Source organism: Balearica regulorum, chromosome 3 (assembly GCF_011004875.1).
Source record: "Balearica regulorum gibbericeps isolate bBalReg1 chromosome 3, bBalReg1.pri, whole genome shotgun sequence".
NCBI lineage: Eukaryota > Metazoa > Chordata > Aves > Gruiformes > Gruidae > Balearica > Balearica regulorum.
The window spans coordinates 85460925-85473994 of NC_046186.1; the positions used below are offsets into that span (position 1 = coordinate 85460925).

At 39.1% G+C, this 13070-nt stretch overlaps 1 protein-coding gene across 1 annotated transcript in view; it reads left to right on the plus strand.

Moving 5' to 3' along the window:
• Window positions 1–13070, plus strand: part of FMN2 (formin 2) — a 178111-nt gene that overhangs the window by 65083 nt on the left and 99958 nt on the right. The window contains exons 7-9 of the mRNA XM_075748780.1: window positions 2376–2408; window positions 5636–7278; window positions 8343–8487. Of these exons, the coding sequence (XP_075604895.1) occupies window positions 2376–2408; window positions 5636–7278; window positions 8343–8487 (1821 nt within the window). The remainder of the gene's footprint in view (window positions 1–2375; window positions 2409–5635; window positions 7279–8342; window positions 8488–13070) is intronic.

The window sequence follows — 13070 nt, forward strand, 5'->3', positions numbered from 1 at the left end:
TATCTTGTCTTTTCTGTAGTCTACAAAAATTCTTTTGAGTTTCCTATTGTAGCAGAACTTGGGCGTAACCCAAGGTTATATTTCAGCTCAGTTAAGTCTTACAACTTATTAAGAGAAAACTCTTTCAGTCTTTGATGTACCTCAGGTTAGGGGTTTGTTTTGGTTTGGTTTTTTATTATTTATTAAAATGGGAACTGTAAAGAACTGCGATCTTATACTCTGAAATGCACTTAGTCTCCGGATGAGAAATTCAAACTGTTCTGGAACAGAAGCTTCAAGAAACTGAATCTGAGCAAAACTTTTCTTCTGATTTTCAGCTTTACAAGTTGACATTTGTAATGCACCCATCTTTGTTCAGAGGGCTGTGCTCCCTACTGATCCTATGTTTGTTTATTTTAACTATTTGAATTGCAATAATTATTGATTTCTGCATGTAATATTTTTCAGGGGTTTTTTGTCACCCGTGATAGGTTATGGTGAAACCTCTTGGTTGATTAGACATGTCCTAGATCTTGAGTTTAGGAAGAGCTACGTAGTCACAGTGCCAGCGTAGTGCTAGCTGTTGTAATCTGTCTGTTGCAGTGTGTCACCTAGTGGAAGATTAGCTCACGTCCACCAAATAAAGTTTATCACTTCAGGCAAGGCAGTGCACTACACCTTTTCTATTTCAGGGCTTGCTTGTTCCGTGCTATCTTGTAGCTGTGCATCATGTTTCCTTGTGGTTGTAGGAAGAAACACGGACTACTGTGAAGATGCATATCCTTTGTCCCTATATATGCATCTTCAGTATAATAAAAGCTTCTCAAAAAAGATTTGATCTCTTAGTCTGAGGAAGAAACTAGTATCCAATACTAATTCTACTCCTTCAGCAGTTCTCCCCGGTGCTATTGGCAAGTTTGCCAGCTTTTGACTCAACTTCTACTGTAAAACTAAAATGCTGCAGTGGGCTTTGAGGATTAAGTGAAACATGAAAATTAATCAGATGAATACTATTTTGTTTGAATGCAAATCAAGTGTCCATCAGTACTTCGCATTTGATAATTGCTGTAGCACTAAAAATGACTGTTAAAATGTTGTGTGTCCTTTTCTTAAGGTTCATCTGCAATTGCAAGAAGTAGCTTTGAAAACGTGACAGCTTTATAGAGAGAAATCTGAACAGACATCACATTGAATTAAATCCATACTGTGGCACTACTTTGTGCCTTTTGGTGAGCATGCACATTCAAAAATATGTCACTTCATGCAGAAAAGAGGCATTTATTAAAAGAGCCGTTGGAAAGACCATCCTTCCAAGTAGCTGGACGCTGCTAGTACCACCAGATGTTGATTTATTGGAAGACTCAAGGGGTCTTATTTTGGCATCTTAATCCTGTTTAACTGTATGCTTCTATTCCCTCTGCGTGCTTGCAATCAGGTAGCAGCATACACTAATTCATGAATTCTGATGTAAAGAAACTAAATGGTTCAGGTTTTCTAAAAAAAAAAAAAAAAAAAATTAAAAAAAGTATAGTCCTATCATCTAAATATGAATTCCACCCAGAGAGCAAATTTCATGACACTGTGACAAATTGCCGAAAATTATCAAACTGCTGATGCAATTTGTTGGCTAGTAATACTATAAGGCATTAACTTCTAAAACTAAACTGCAATATGTCTCTCTTTTTCAAATATTCCAAAATTACCATTAAGAAATGCCATTCTGTTTATTTTCAGAAGAAAAAGACACATTATGGCTGTTCGTAAAATAGATAAGTGAATGCAAGTTGAGAAACATATACATAAATATATAATATAGACACACACGTGTGTGTGTATACAGGCTTGGGCTAACTTTCACAGGTGTGTGGGTTTTTTCTACGTGGAAATGTAGTTATAGAAGGCTCTGTAGGTTTCAGTCACTCATCTGAGAAACTAGGATGTCAGCCTCAGTAGAGGAGGTAGCTGCAATCTGAGCTTTTACATACTTGAAGATCCTGGGCATGTTCTATCTATATAGATCAGCTTATGCTGGACATCTGATGTGCACGTGTGGAAAACATGACAGAATTGGAATGAATTGGATGTAATGTACAGGCTTTTGGTACATGTGCAAATCCAAGTGTGCAAGCTTTACCCAGTAAAGCCAGTATTCCCAGATCAGTTGGATACTGTGCGCACACAAGCCTATCAGTGCAACACAAACACAGTCAGGCCAGCAGTCTCAGACTGAGCATCCAACTCATTGCACATGGAACATGTTCAACCTGTTTGAGAAATGCTGGACACTCTTCTATACCCATACACCTCTGGAATTTTTTCTCTGCTCACATCTTTCACACTCAAGTCACCTGGATAAAGCAAGGCTTAAGCTTCCACCTTTCTTTCTTTCTTTACAGAAAGAAGACTGTTCCACAGTACCTGGGTCCTGGGTAAGAACTCTAGTCAAGACAGAGTTCCCTCATATCCCTTTTAAACCCCGTAGGTTTCTGCTGTGGAATTGTCCTTTGGATTAAAAATGAACCTTCTTTTCATTATGTGTGGGGGGGTTTTTTGTTTGTTTTTTATCTGGGTCTTCTGGTTCTCATCAATAGCTTTTGACCATCTTTTACATGTATGAAAAATTAAGTCTTTCCTTATTCTTCTAAGAAAACTGTCTAATTTTCATTTCTAATTGGACTTAGATATATTTTAGATTTCCTTCCTTGTTGAGGATAGTGGGAATATACTGTGGCTTATGTTTGTTTGATACAGCCCTTTCTGATCTAGAGGAAGATTTTACACTTCTTGCTAGGAGAAAGGCAGAAATCTAATTAAACTAGTCTGAGGCCATCTTAAAATTCAAAATGAAAAATATCTCTATCTAAAATAATTACTGAGGCATATAAACACCGGGTCTTTGTTTTGGTGGTTTTTTTAAACCAAATAAATTTAAAGTATATGATCTCATCTGGATAAATTTCTCTGCATTCATAGCAGTCTTGTTTGTTCATAGTATGCTGTTTCTGTGAAACCTGAATATATTGGTGACTGTTAGGTAACAACACAATAGCAAATCACCAGGTGGTTTGAAATGCCATGTCTCAAGGACAGCAGAAAAATTGCTTCTTAGGGCACAGGTTAAAAAACAAATCCCTTTAATTCATCAGTATATTTTTGTTTCTTGTCTGAATTACTTAATTGTCTCACTTGATTGCCTATTTTTTTTAAACTTTAAAAAATACTTCTCTTGAAAAAAAAATTCATGGTCTGCAGTGTAAATGTTCTTGTAAAATAGTGAATTCTAGGTTGTTTCTGTATTTCAGGTAGAATTTCAGGATTCAAGGATTACCTCTTTTTCTTGCAAAAAGCAGAATCCAATCTCCTGAGTAATGAGTTTTTAAAACAGTGAACTGTTCTGAGATCAGCCATCATTAAGGCAAATCTCTTCAGAATGACTTAATATTGTGTCTAATCCTGTTGGCTTCAGTTTGTTTGTGGCAGGAATGAATTTTCCAATTCAGATAGAATTGGGAAGCTGTATTTGTCATAATACCCTTAGTGGAGTGTTCTTACAGCGTAAAATGGGAGCTTAGGAGAGTTACAGTCTGGGGAAAACTGGATTTGTTCTCAAATAACTGAAAACTGGTGTGTGGCCTTAATAATCCTAGGAATACATTTCCTTTGATAATGTTGCCTTTTGAAGAATTGACAGGCTGCCTTATATTTGCAGGTGACTGGTGGGAGGGGGATAAGAGCAGATGAAACAAAGGCATAACAGAATATTCTCTTTCTCCTTTATAATGTTCTCTAACAAAACTGTTGCTGCTACAAGGGGATTGAAGCACCATGAGTAGTCTGTAATGGAAATGTGGTTTTCAGCCTTTTTTCCTTGTTATAATAGTTTGTTAATATGTCTGCTGCATTCATTCCTTCACTATTCATTGAAATTCTTTTTTAATATTCCTTTCACTGTTTTACATTTCTCTTCAAAGTTTAGGGAGGGAGACCTAGTTGTAATCCATAACTTTTTGTTCAAACTGCCATTCCAGAAAGTTCAAACAGCGTAGGGGATTGTGAGTTTCATAAAGGTGCTTCAAAATAAGACAATATTTGGTTTATATGCAGTAGTTACTGCTTTACTTCTGGGATTGCTTTAGGACAGCTGGGAAACTCTAAGATAAACACACAATTGAAATTTTATGTTTGAAAACCAATTCTGTGCAGAAACATTTTTTTAAGTATTAATGAACATATATTTTATTAATAGTCCCCAGCTGGAAGTTACAACTTCATTTTCCAGAAAGAAAAATGGCTTTTAAATGTTTCATGTGTCAAAGGATGAGATGAAAAACATCATCTTCCTGAAACAAATCAAGGCAATTAGTATATCAGGTATTGTATGTTTATTTGTAGGACTTCTTTACAAGACCTATAAAATCTGAGTATTTGAAAGATTTCCTACAAAGTGAGCCTACAGTCTTATCCATGAAGCTTATGCTTTTATAAAAGGGAACAAAAAGGCAGTAAATAACTGTTTTGCTGTAACCACTTGGGAAACTTGTTGTATGACAAACTTAATTCAACTAAATGCTTGAAGTGGCGACCAATATTCCAAACTTAAAGAAAAATAAAGTACTCAGAAGTAAATGCATGCAGCTAGAAAATAATAAGTTCTTTATTAAAAGATTTTGTGTTGTAAAGTCATGACTGTTCTATCTCCTGTTCAACTGTCCTCAATAAGCACAAATGACTATTTTTGGACTAGGTTGCTGCTTTTGGTACCTCTCAATAAAGGCACCTACCCATAAAATCTGGTACAGTTTGTTACTGGTATTTATTTTAAAATGTAGGCATTACTGTGCCATTTAAGGTTAATGGTCCCTCTACTCAATCTACAGCAGGCAGGATCAGATGCTTCAGAGAAAGATATAAAAAATGTGGAAACTGTCAAATACAGAATAACCATTCCAGACGGGAAGCTTTTCTGGTATTACTCACTCTCCTCTGCCAAGTGACAGACTGTGTTTCAAACTTTGGTGGGAGGCAAGTTCTCCCTTAGTTTTGTCTTACTTCTTTTCCTTCCCAAGCATGCTGGCTGGAGCAAAGGGTAGTTACTCTGTTCTGAGATTAGCTGTTTTTGAAAAGTGGGCATTTGTTATGTTCTGCATTCCTAATCTGTATTGTATCATTAAGGTGTATATTGGGACCCAGTGGTCAGTAGTATGTTGAGCCTGTTGTGTACAGTGCATCCCTTTGAAGAAACACTTAACATATTTTCAGTTAACAGAATTAAAGTAATGCTGTGCCCTTTCCACAGCCATGTCCGCATACCCATGCGTGCACGAACACTTGCAGTACTTGTGCTCAGTGATCGGTTGTTTTCTTGGTCATGGTGTGTGGGGGAAGGGCTGATTTTTGTTTTGCTAAATACAATGGCAGTCTAAAACATGCTCGTACAGATGATGGTAGTTTCATACTGAACCAAGTCATTTTCCTAAGCTTTCTTCTTCCACTGTAGGACGCAGCTAGCCAAAATGATACCTCTGTTTTTTAAAGGTTTGTCACAACTGGCTTATTTCTGAACCCCTGAAATACCAAGATTCTTGATCTACATTTAATTTTTTATATAGTGATGAATGTTATCTGGTTTGTGCTTATTATTTATTTTCTTTCAAAGGATGATTTTGAGGTGAAATCTGAGGAGCATGCCAGTGTCATCCAGCAACTTGAGCAAACTATTGAGGATCTGAGGACCAAAATTGCAGAACTAGAGAAACAGTTCCCTGCTCCAGAGGTACAGACTGCTGGGAGGGAGCAGGAAAATGAGCACACACCTGCAGTCTGCAGGGAATTCAGCAGTGTGACTCATCAAACAAACGAAGAGGAGAACGTACCCAGGACTGTGTCACATGCAAGATCTGTACAAACGTCACCAACAGAGGATTATTTACCACACACAATGCCTTCAGCCAATGCACTGCCACAGACACCCCCACCACCACACTTACAAGGGGACAAAAGTGAAGGGCCAACTCAGAAATTGCCAGGTCTAGAACTACAGCCCACGTTTTGTTCTGAAATCTCCTTAATTCTGTCGCCGAAGCTAATCTCAGTGCCACTGGATGCAAGCCAATCTGTACAAAGTACGCTCCAGTCACCCCTTTCAGAACCTAAAATTAATTTGTCCCTTGCATTTGAAGGAGAGCCTGAAATGCCAGCTTCCCATCAGCCTCTAAGTACTGTAGATGTGACTTGTAGTGAACATCCCCCTTCTTTGCCCCCAGAGCCCACATGTAGCATTCCCCCATCACTGCCAGTCACCGAACCAGCCGCTCCCCTGTCTGGAGCACATGGCCCTTCCCTTGCCACTCCTATGTCCATGGCAGGTGTACCACCCCCACCACCCCTGCCCAGCTCAGGACTCCTTCCTTCTGCTGGCTCAGCAGTGCCACACCTAGACCACTCTTTGCCGGGCATCATGATGCCACCACCACCACCCCCTCCTCCTCCTCCTCCTCCTCCACCTTTACCAGGTGGGGACATACTGATGCTGCCTCCAGCCCCTCCTCTCCCATGTGCTGGAGTCCCACCACCACCTCTACCACCACCTTTGCCCGGAGCAGGAATCACAGGCCCTCTGCCGGGTTGGGGCATGCCGCCTCCACCTCCACCACTGCCACCACCTTTACCTGGGGCTGGTGTCCCTCCCCCACCTCCTCCTCTGCCTGGCCTGGGAATGCCACCCCCACCCCCAGCACCACCTCTGCCTGGGGCAGGACTACCACCACCTACCCCACCTTTGCCTGGAGGGGGCATCCCTCCTCCTCCTCCTCCACCACCACCTCTGCCTGGTGCAGGTGTCCCCCCTCCTCCTCCTCCTCCACCACCACCACCACCTCTGCCTGGTGCAGGTGTCCCCCCTCCTCCTCCTCCTCCACCACCACCTCTGCCTGGTGCAGGTGTCCCCCCTCCTCCTCCTCCTCCACCACCACCTCTGCCTGGTGCAGGTGTCCCCCCTCCTCCTCCACCACCTCTGCCTGGTGCAGGTTTCGTACCTCCACCCCCTCCTTTGCCTGGGTTGGGGATGCCACCTCCAGCCCCACCACCTTTGCCTGGACAAGCGCCACCCCTTCCAGCGCCAGCCCAGGGCAGCACCTACCCGGCAGTCCCACAGGGCTGTGGGTTTCTTCCTCCTCCGTTACCATCTGGTTTATTTGCGATGGGGATGAATCAGGAGAAGGGGAGCAGGAAACATGTGATAGAGCCTTCACGGCCAATGAAGCCTCTTTACTGGACAAGAATTCAACTCCACAGTAAAAGGTAAGTTGTGGGGTTGTGAAGAGAGTGGTGTTTTCACTTTATGGCTGTCGTGATAGTGTCATGTTATGAGCAAAAGTGTTTACTTGCTGATAGGCAGGTCTTTGAGAGAACCTCAGTGCAAACAGGATTTTATTTGTAGTTTGATATGTAAATGGGGTGCCCATTTTCTTTAAAATGCACAAACTCTGACTAATGTTATTTGCAAATAAAAGCTCTTTGAGGGTAGCATTTTCAGCTGTCCTTTAGGGTTGCTTACCACACATTGATCAAAGATTCGGGGGTGACTGTGCACCACTAAGCGTTCTGTGAGATGGTTTTCAAAATGTCGTATTTGTGCTTACTCTCAACTTTCAAGATAGCCTTGGTCTCTCTTTGGAGCAGCTTGCAAGTTTTGGTAGTGTCTTACCTCTAGATGAATGTATGCCAAACGCATTTTATCCTTGTCTTTCCTTTCTGCAGTGACCTAGAAATCCTTTTTTTTTTTTTTTCCACCTTGTACACTCAGCAGACAGATTCAAAATGCAATATCTCTGCATGGCAGCATAAAGCTATTCTGGTAACCCTTACTTTGATATGACTTTAATACACTTGTTTTCAGTTGTTGATGCTTTTTGTTTGTTTGTAAAATATTCTTGGTCGTGAAAAGAAGTTTCCTCATTAATCTCTTCTTTATGTCTCTGAGTACTGATTGTAAAACCCTTCTGCTGTTATTTAATGATGAATTTCTTCTTTCTTTTCAAGTTCTTGCCACTGTCACACAGGTGGTCTGCAGATAACTGTCTATTTCTACTTCTCTTCGTGTCCATGTCTGTACGTTTTATAGCCTATATGTAGCCTATTTGTATTCCTGTGGATGTAAAGAGGGTGAATATAAATGAGCCTGACCATTATTGTGTGTGAACAAAGCAGCATGGGGGAGAATCAACAGTACATCTTATCAAAATGCTGCTAGTAGAAGTTAGGCAACAACTTTTAAATTGCTGCTATTTTATTTTCTTCATTCCTCCATTTATGACCTCATTTAGTTTGACATTGCCCTACATAGGTCTTTTGCTTAACTTTAGAGATTCTAGTGCTTCACTTGTGTGGGAAAAAATTGAAGAACCTTCCATAGATTATCATGAGTTTGAAGAACTGTTTTCTAAAACAGCTGTTAAAGAGAGGAAGAAACCCATTTCGGACACCATTACAAAAACAAAGACTAAACAAGTGAGTACTCATTTAATTTCAGATCTTTTCTAGGCTGCTTTTTACATAAAGACAGATTTTTGCATGCAGCTGAGATGAATTTTGCCTGCTGTGAAATCGTTACCATATATAAATATGCTATATGTAGAAATATAACAAAAGGAGAAAATCTAGGATGAGTTTCAAAGCTTATGTGTTAAATACTGAAGATTTTTTTTTTTATAAATTACTTTTCAAGTATGTATTCTCTTAAAAATCTACACTTTGTCCACTTTAAAATTAACAAAAATAAAACTAATTAGGTGCATATATGACCCTTTGAAATTGACTGTACGTGTGCATTGAGTAGTATATAATTTATTCTGATTAATTTTATAAATAATGAGTTGCATATGAATTACCATGACTTCAGAGAAAAGTTATGTTTAAGAATCTAAATCCTAATGTTATAACAATCATAACAGTTCTAAGTTTGTGTTGTGTTTATACGTACAGTGAATATGAAGCTTATGCATACCATAAATGACAAACACATTTGGGAAAATCCAATGTTAATCAAACTGTTTTTTTGGAATGATGTACAATCAAATGAAAATAAGAAACATAAGATAGAAGCTCAAGCCCTGGGATAGGAGAATTGAATCTGTTTATGTGCCTATAGAGCTGTAACGTTCTGCTATCTGTGTGAAAATTGAATTGTGGTGGTATGATAAGTAATTTGCAGTTAAGCTTTTGGGCTATAGAGGAGAACGTTCTTATCCAGAATCCTAAACTGCAGTTAAAGTTCTTGTTTTATCTCATCTTGACATTCCTGTACCCAATTCAAGACTAGGCTGTTCCTTCCATCATCTTTTAACATACAGGTTAATGCTATACAAGCTTTTTGCACTTTAGCTATACAGTGAGACTCTTCAAAATCTCCATGCAGTAGATCTTATGTGTGAATATGACCTCCCCACGTGGTACTTCTGGAGATCTTGCCCCCCAGACACGCTTTGGTCAGCAATATAAACATGCAGGTGCTCTTTACTCTGCTGACAACCTGCTGCAAGCAACAGAACTGGTAGTGAAGTTAGGATGATTATCCAAAGGTGTTGGATAAGACCTTTATCTGGAGGGATGGGAAGGATAGTGCAGCTGTTCATCACATACCTGTGTGCTGTACTAGCTGGGATGGGAGGATATCTATCCCAGATGGGAGGACTATCTGGGAGGAAAGATAACAGTGTTGCTGCTACCTTGCTGTCCTGCAGTAAATCTCCAAAGTGCAAGACCTTTGCTCCTCTTCCCTCCTCCTAGAAAAAGTCCCTTTTGATGGCTGTTCCTAACTAAATTAGTGTGATAGCTCTTTAAGTAAAAAAAAAAAGGAATGCAAAGGTATACCTGATGCTCAGCCTATGAACTGTTGGTCCATTCACATCTCATGAGGTTTGGTAATGCACATCTCTAAACAGAGTAGAAACGACGACTGTTCAATTCTGTAACATAAACAATGGTTAAAGACAGACAGCAATTATGAATAAACACTAGATGTGGATTTTAATAGTAAGAGTATTTTTCTCACAATGACAAAAGCTTAGATATGTTGTCAATAAATAAGTACAACATAGATACAACTAAAAGAAAATGACTGATTGTTCTCAACTCCTTTGAAAAGAACATGTTGTTTGACAGAAATTTCCACACAGAAGTTTAAGGCAATATAAGTAGGTGTTGTTGTCTAGAATGAACATTCCTGTGGGCCATCTAAATTGACAGAAGAGAATCCCCTGCGTGTTTCTCTTCCTCTGTTGATCAAACAAATGTACCACTCTCCGAAAGAGAGGGAAATTGCCTAATAGAGAAGTCTGATTTGTTAAACTGTAGTATCTGGGGGGAAAAAGATCAACTGAACAGATAATCGTGGGCTTTCATTAGAACTACAGTTAGAGCTATCATTTGTTGCGGATGTCAAAGTTAAACGTTCATGTGTGCAAATCCAGTTTGGGCTTTTCATAGTATTGACATGAGACAACTGAAGTAGAGTAGCTTCACAAATATATTCTACGTACCCCCTCTCAGCAGTTTGGAATGCAGGCCTTCATTTTTGAAATTCTCTTCATTTATACCACAGTAAACACTTGGATAATGAAGTCCATCCATGTTTAGCAAAAGAAACAGTTATTTGGGGAAAGCATGGCTGTAATTCCACAAGTATGTTTTTATAGGAAGCACCAAGTGCTGTTTAAGTGGTTACTGACTTACATGACTTCTATGATAGTTACGGGTGTTGTAAAGATCTTACAAATGGTGTTTCTGCAGTGATTTTTACAGGGACGGGTTATGCAAAGCAGATGTGCTCTGTCACCTGTTGAGCTATGGAGAAGCATTGTACAGACAGAACCAGGACCCGCAAAGCTCGCTCTGCTGCTTTCCAGAAGCATTCTAGTCTGGCAGTTGGTTTTCCTCCTTGCATTTATGTGTGGATGTGCTGAGCAAATATATTGCTTAGATGGATTTGATGTAAAATACTAGCTACACTGCAAGTTGTAGTCAGGAAAAAATGCCCAGATAACTTTCAAATGCGTAAAATATTTGATATTTTATGTAAATATCTGATTTTAATAAAACAATATTTGTATTATCAGCTGAAATAAAAATGCATTTACAGAGGAGGCTACATGGCAGCGGGGGGGGGGGGGGGGGGGGGGGGGGATGGGGACACAGAAATTCTAGCTAACCTGAAGAAAGATTTGATAGTTTGGGGATGGCTTAGTGGGTAAAAGATTAATTATTTTGGAGTAAGCTGCTGTTCTGCATTCTGCACACAGAGCTATTTATGCTATATGCCATAGAGTAAAAGCACATGTTTTCTTGTGTATGTTTATAGATACACATGATATAATTATTTCTAAATGGTGACCTCTTTTTAAGTGGTAAAATTATCTATACTTTTCCGGGTCGTTTGGTTTTTTGGTTTTTTTTTTGAGTTAACAATTGAGTTAATTTCACCCTACCCAAGTATTGGTTCTAATTGTTTTTTACTTGGCATGATCATCTGCAAATAACTTAATACAATATAAATCAAGAATGCTTTAAAAAAGTGAATATTACATCTAGCATTGAATAAAGGTGACATTAAAATCCATTCCAGAACTTTAAAGAAAGAGGAAAATATGAAGTGTTAATATTTATTTGTGAATCTAGCTAATTTTATTTTTACTGTCACTTGGTGCTACAGCAAAAGCTGTGATTTATTTTGCTCTGTTAATATGTATATGTCAAATTCTCAGCTGCTGTAAATGTGTGCAGGCTCACTCAATGAGAATGCCTACTAAATCTTCAAAGAAAGTCCTTTATGGGCTATATTATAGGTGGGGCTGCCATTGCTACCTATTAAAGTGGTCTGGCTTTCATTAGAAGTCCCTGTTGTTATAACTTTGCCAAAATTTAGCTCTTTAGGCTGCAAGTTTTGTTGGGTTGAGGTTTTTTTCCCCCCACATGGGGTGTCTCCTTCATTTTGCTAACGTTAAGAAAAAAAACAAAGTCTGGTTTTGCTCATATCCACGTAGTTTCATAGACTTGAAATACAGAAAAATCATATCAGATACATGTCCTATTAGTTGTGTAGAAGATTTCTTAATTTTTTGCTGCTTTACAGGCTATATCTCAGTTCCTGTTGCTCAGGAGAGACCTCAGGTGTAATTCAAAAGATTTTTCCCTAACCTTATACTGACAAGTTGGAAAACGGGCCAAGAGGAGGAAAGCGAAGGAAGATTAAGATGAGTAACTGGGGAGGGAGTGAAGAACTGAGGAGATTTGACAGGTGGAAATATAGACTATAATAGATCTGATTCTGTGTCACTTCTTATTCCATCTAAAGTAATTTTTCTCAGAAACCTGTTGTGAGCCTGGGGTATTTTTGACCTGGATGTTCCTGTCAGCAAATAGGGGATCTCATCAAACCTACAGTGTTTGACCCAAACAAAGAGTGAAAACTCATTCTTGGAGTGTCTTGTTCAGCCATGCCACATAGTTACAGTACTAGTTTTGGTTACGTGACTGGACAGTATTTTTCATAGAACCCTTTCCATAGCAAGCATGGACTGGGTGGAAGGAGCACAGTTCCTGATGATTACTTGGGAAATAAAGCTGTTACCTGAGTAAAAAAATGCTTTTATCAGTTGTTGCAGCACTTAAAAAATCATGTGATTAGTGAAGGAGGAAGAAAAAGAATAGTCTCATGATTAAGGTCACATACTCAAGAGTGATGGTAAATGCAATATTAAAAATTTACTTACATGGGGAATATTGGCTAGTGTGCACTGAATGGGTTCAGTGGAAAAATGGTACATAATCAGAAAATCTTGATATCTCTGTCAGCGTAATAAGTATACAGAAAGGACTGAGCTGACTGGCATAGGTGTCTTTCCTAACTTATGAACAGTCCTCTTAGAAGCCTTACTGATAATCCTCTAACTGTATTTTTGGAAAATAATATACATGTAGCTGCAATGAAATTTTCAAGAGCAGACCATGTGTTTATAATCCATCATGTAAACAAAATAAAAATGTTACAGATATTCTCATATGGAAAGTCCACTATTAATCTATTGACATTAAGA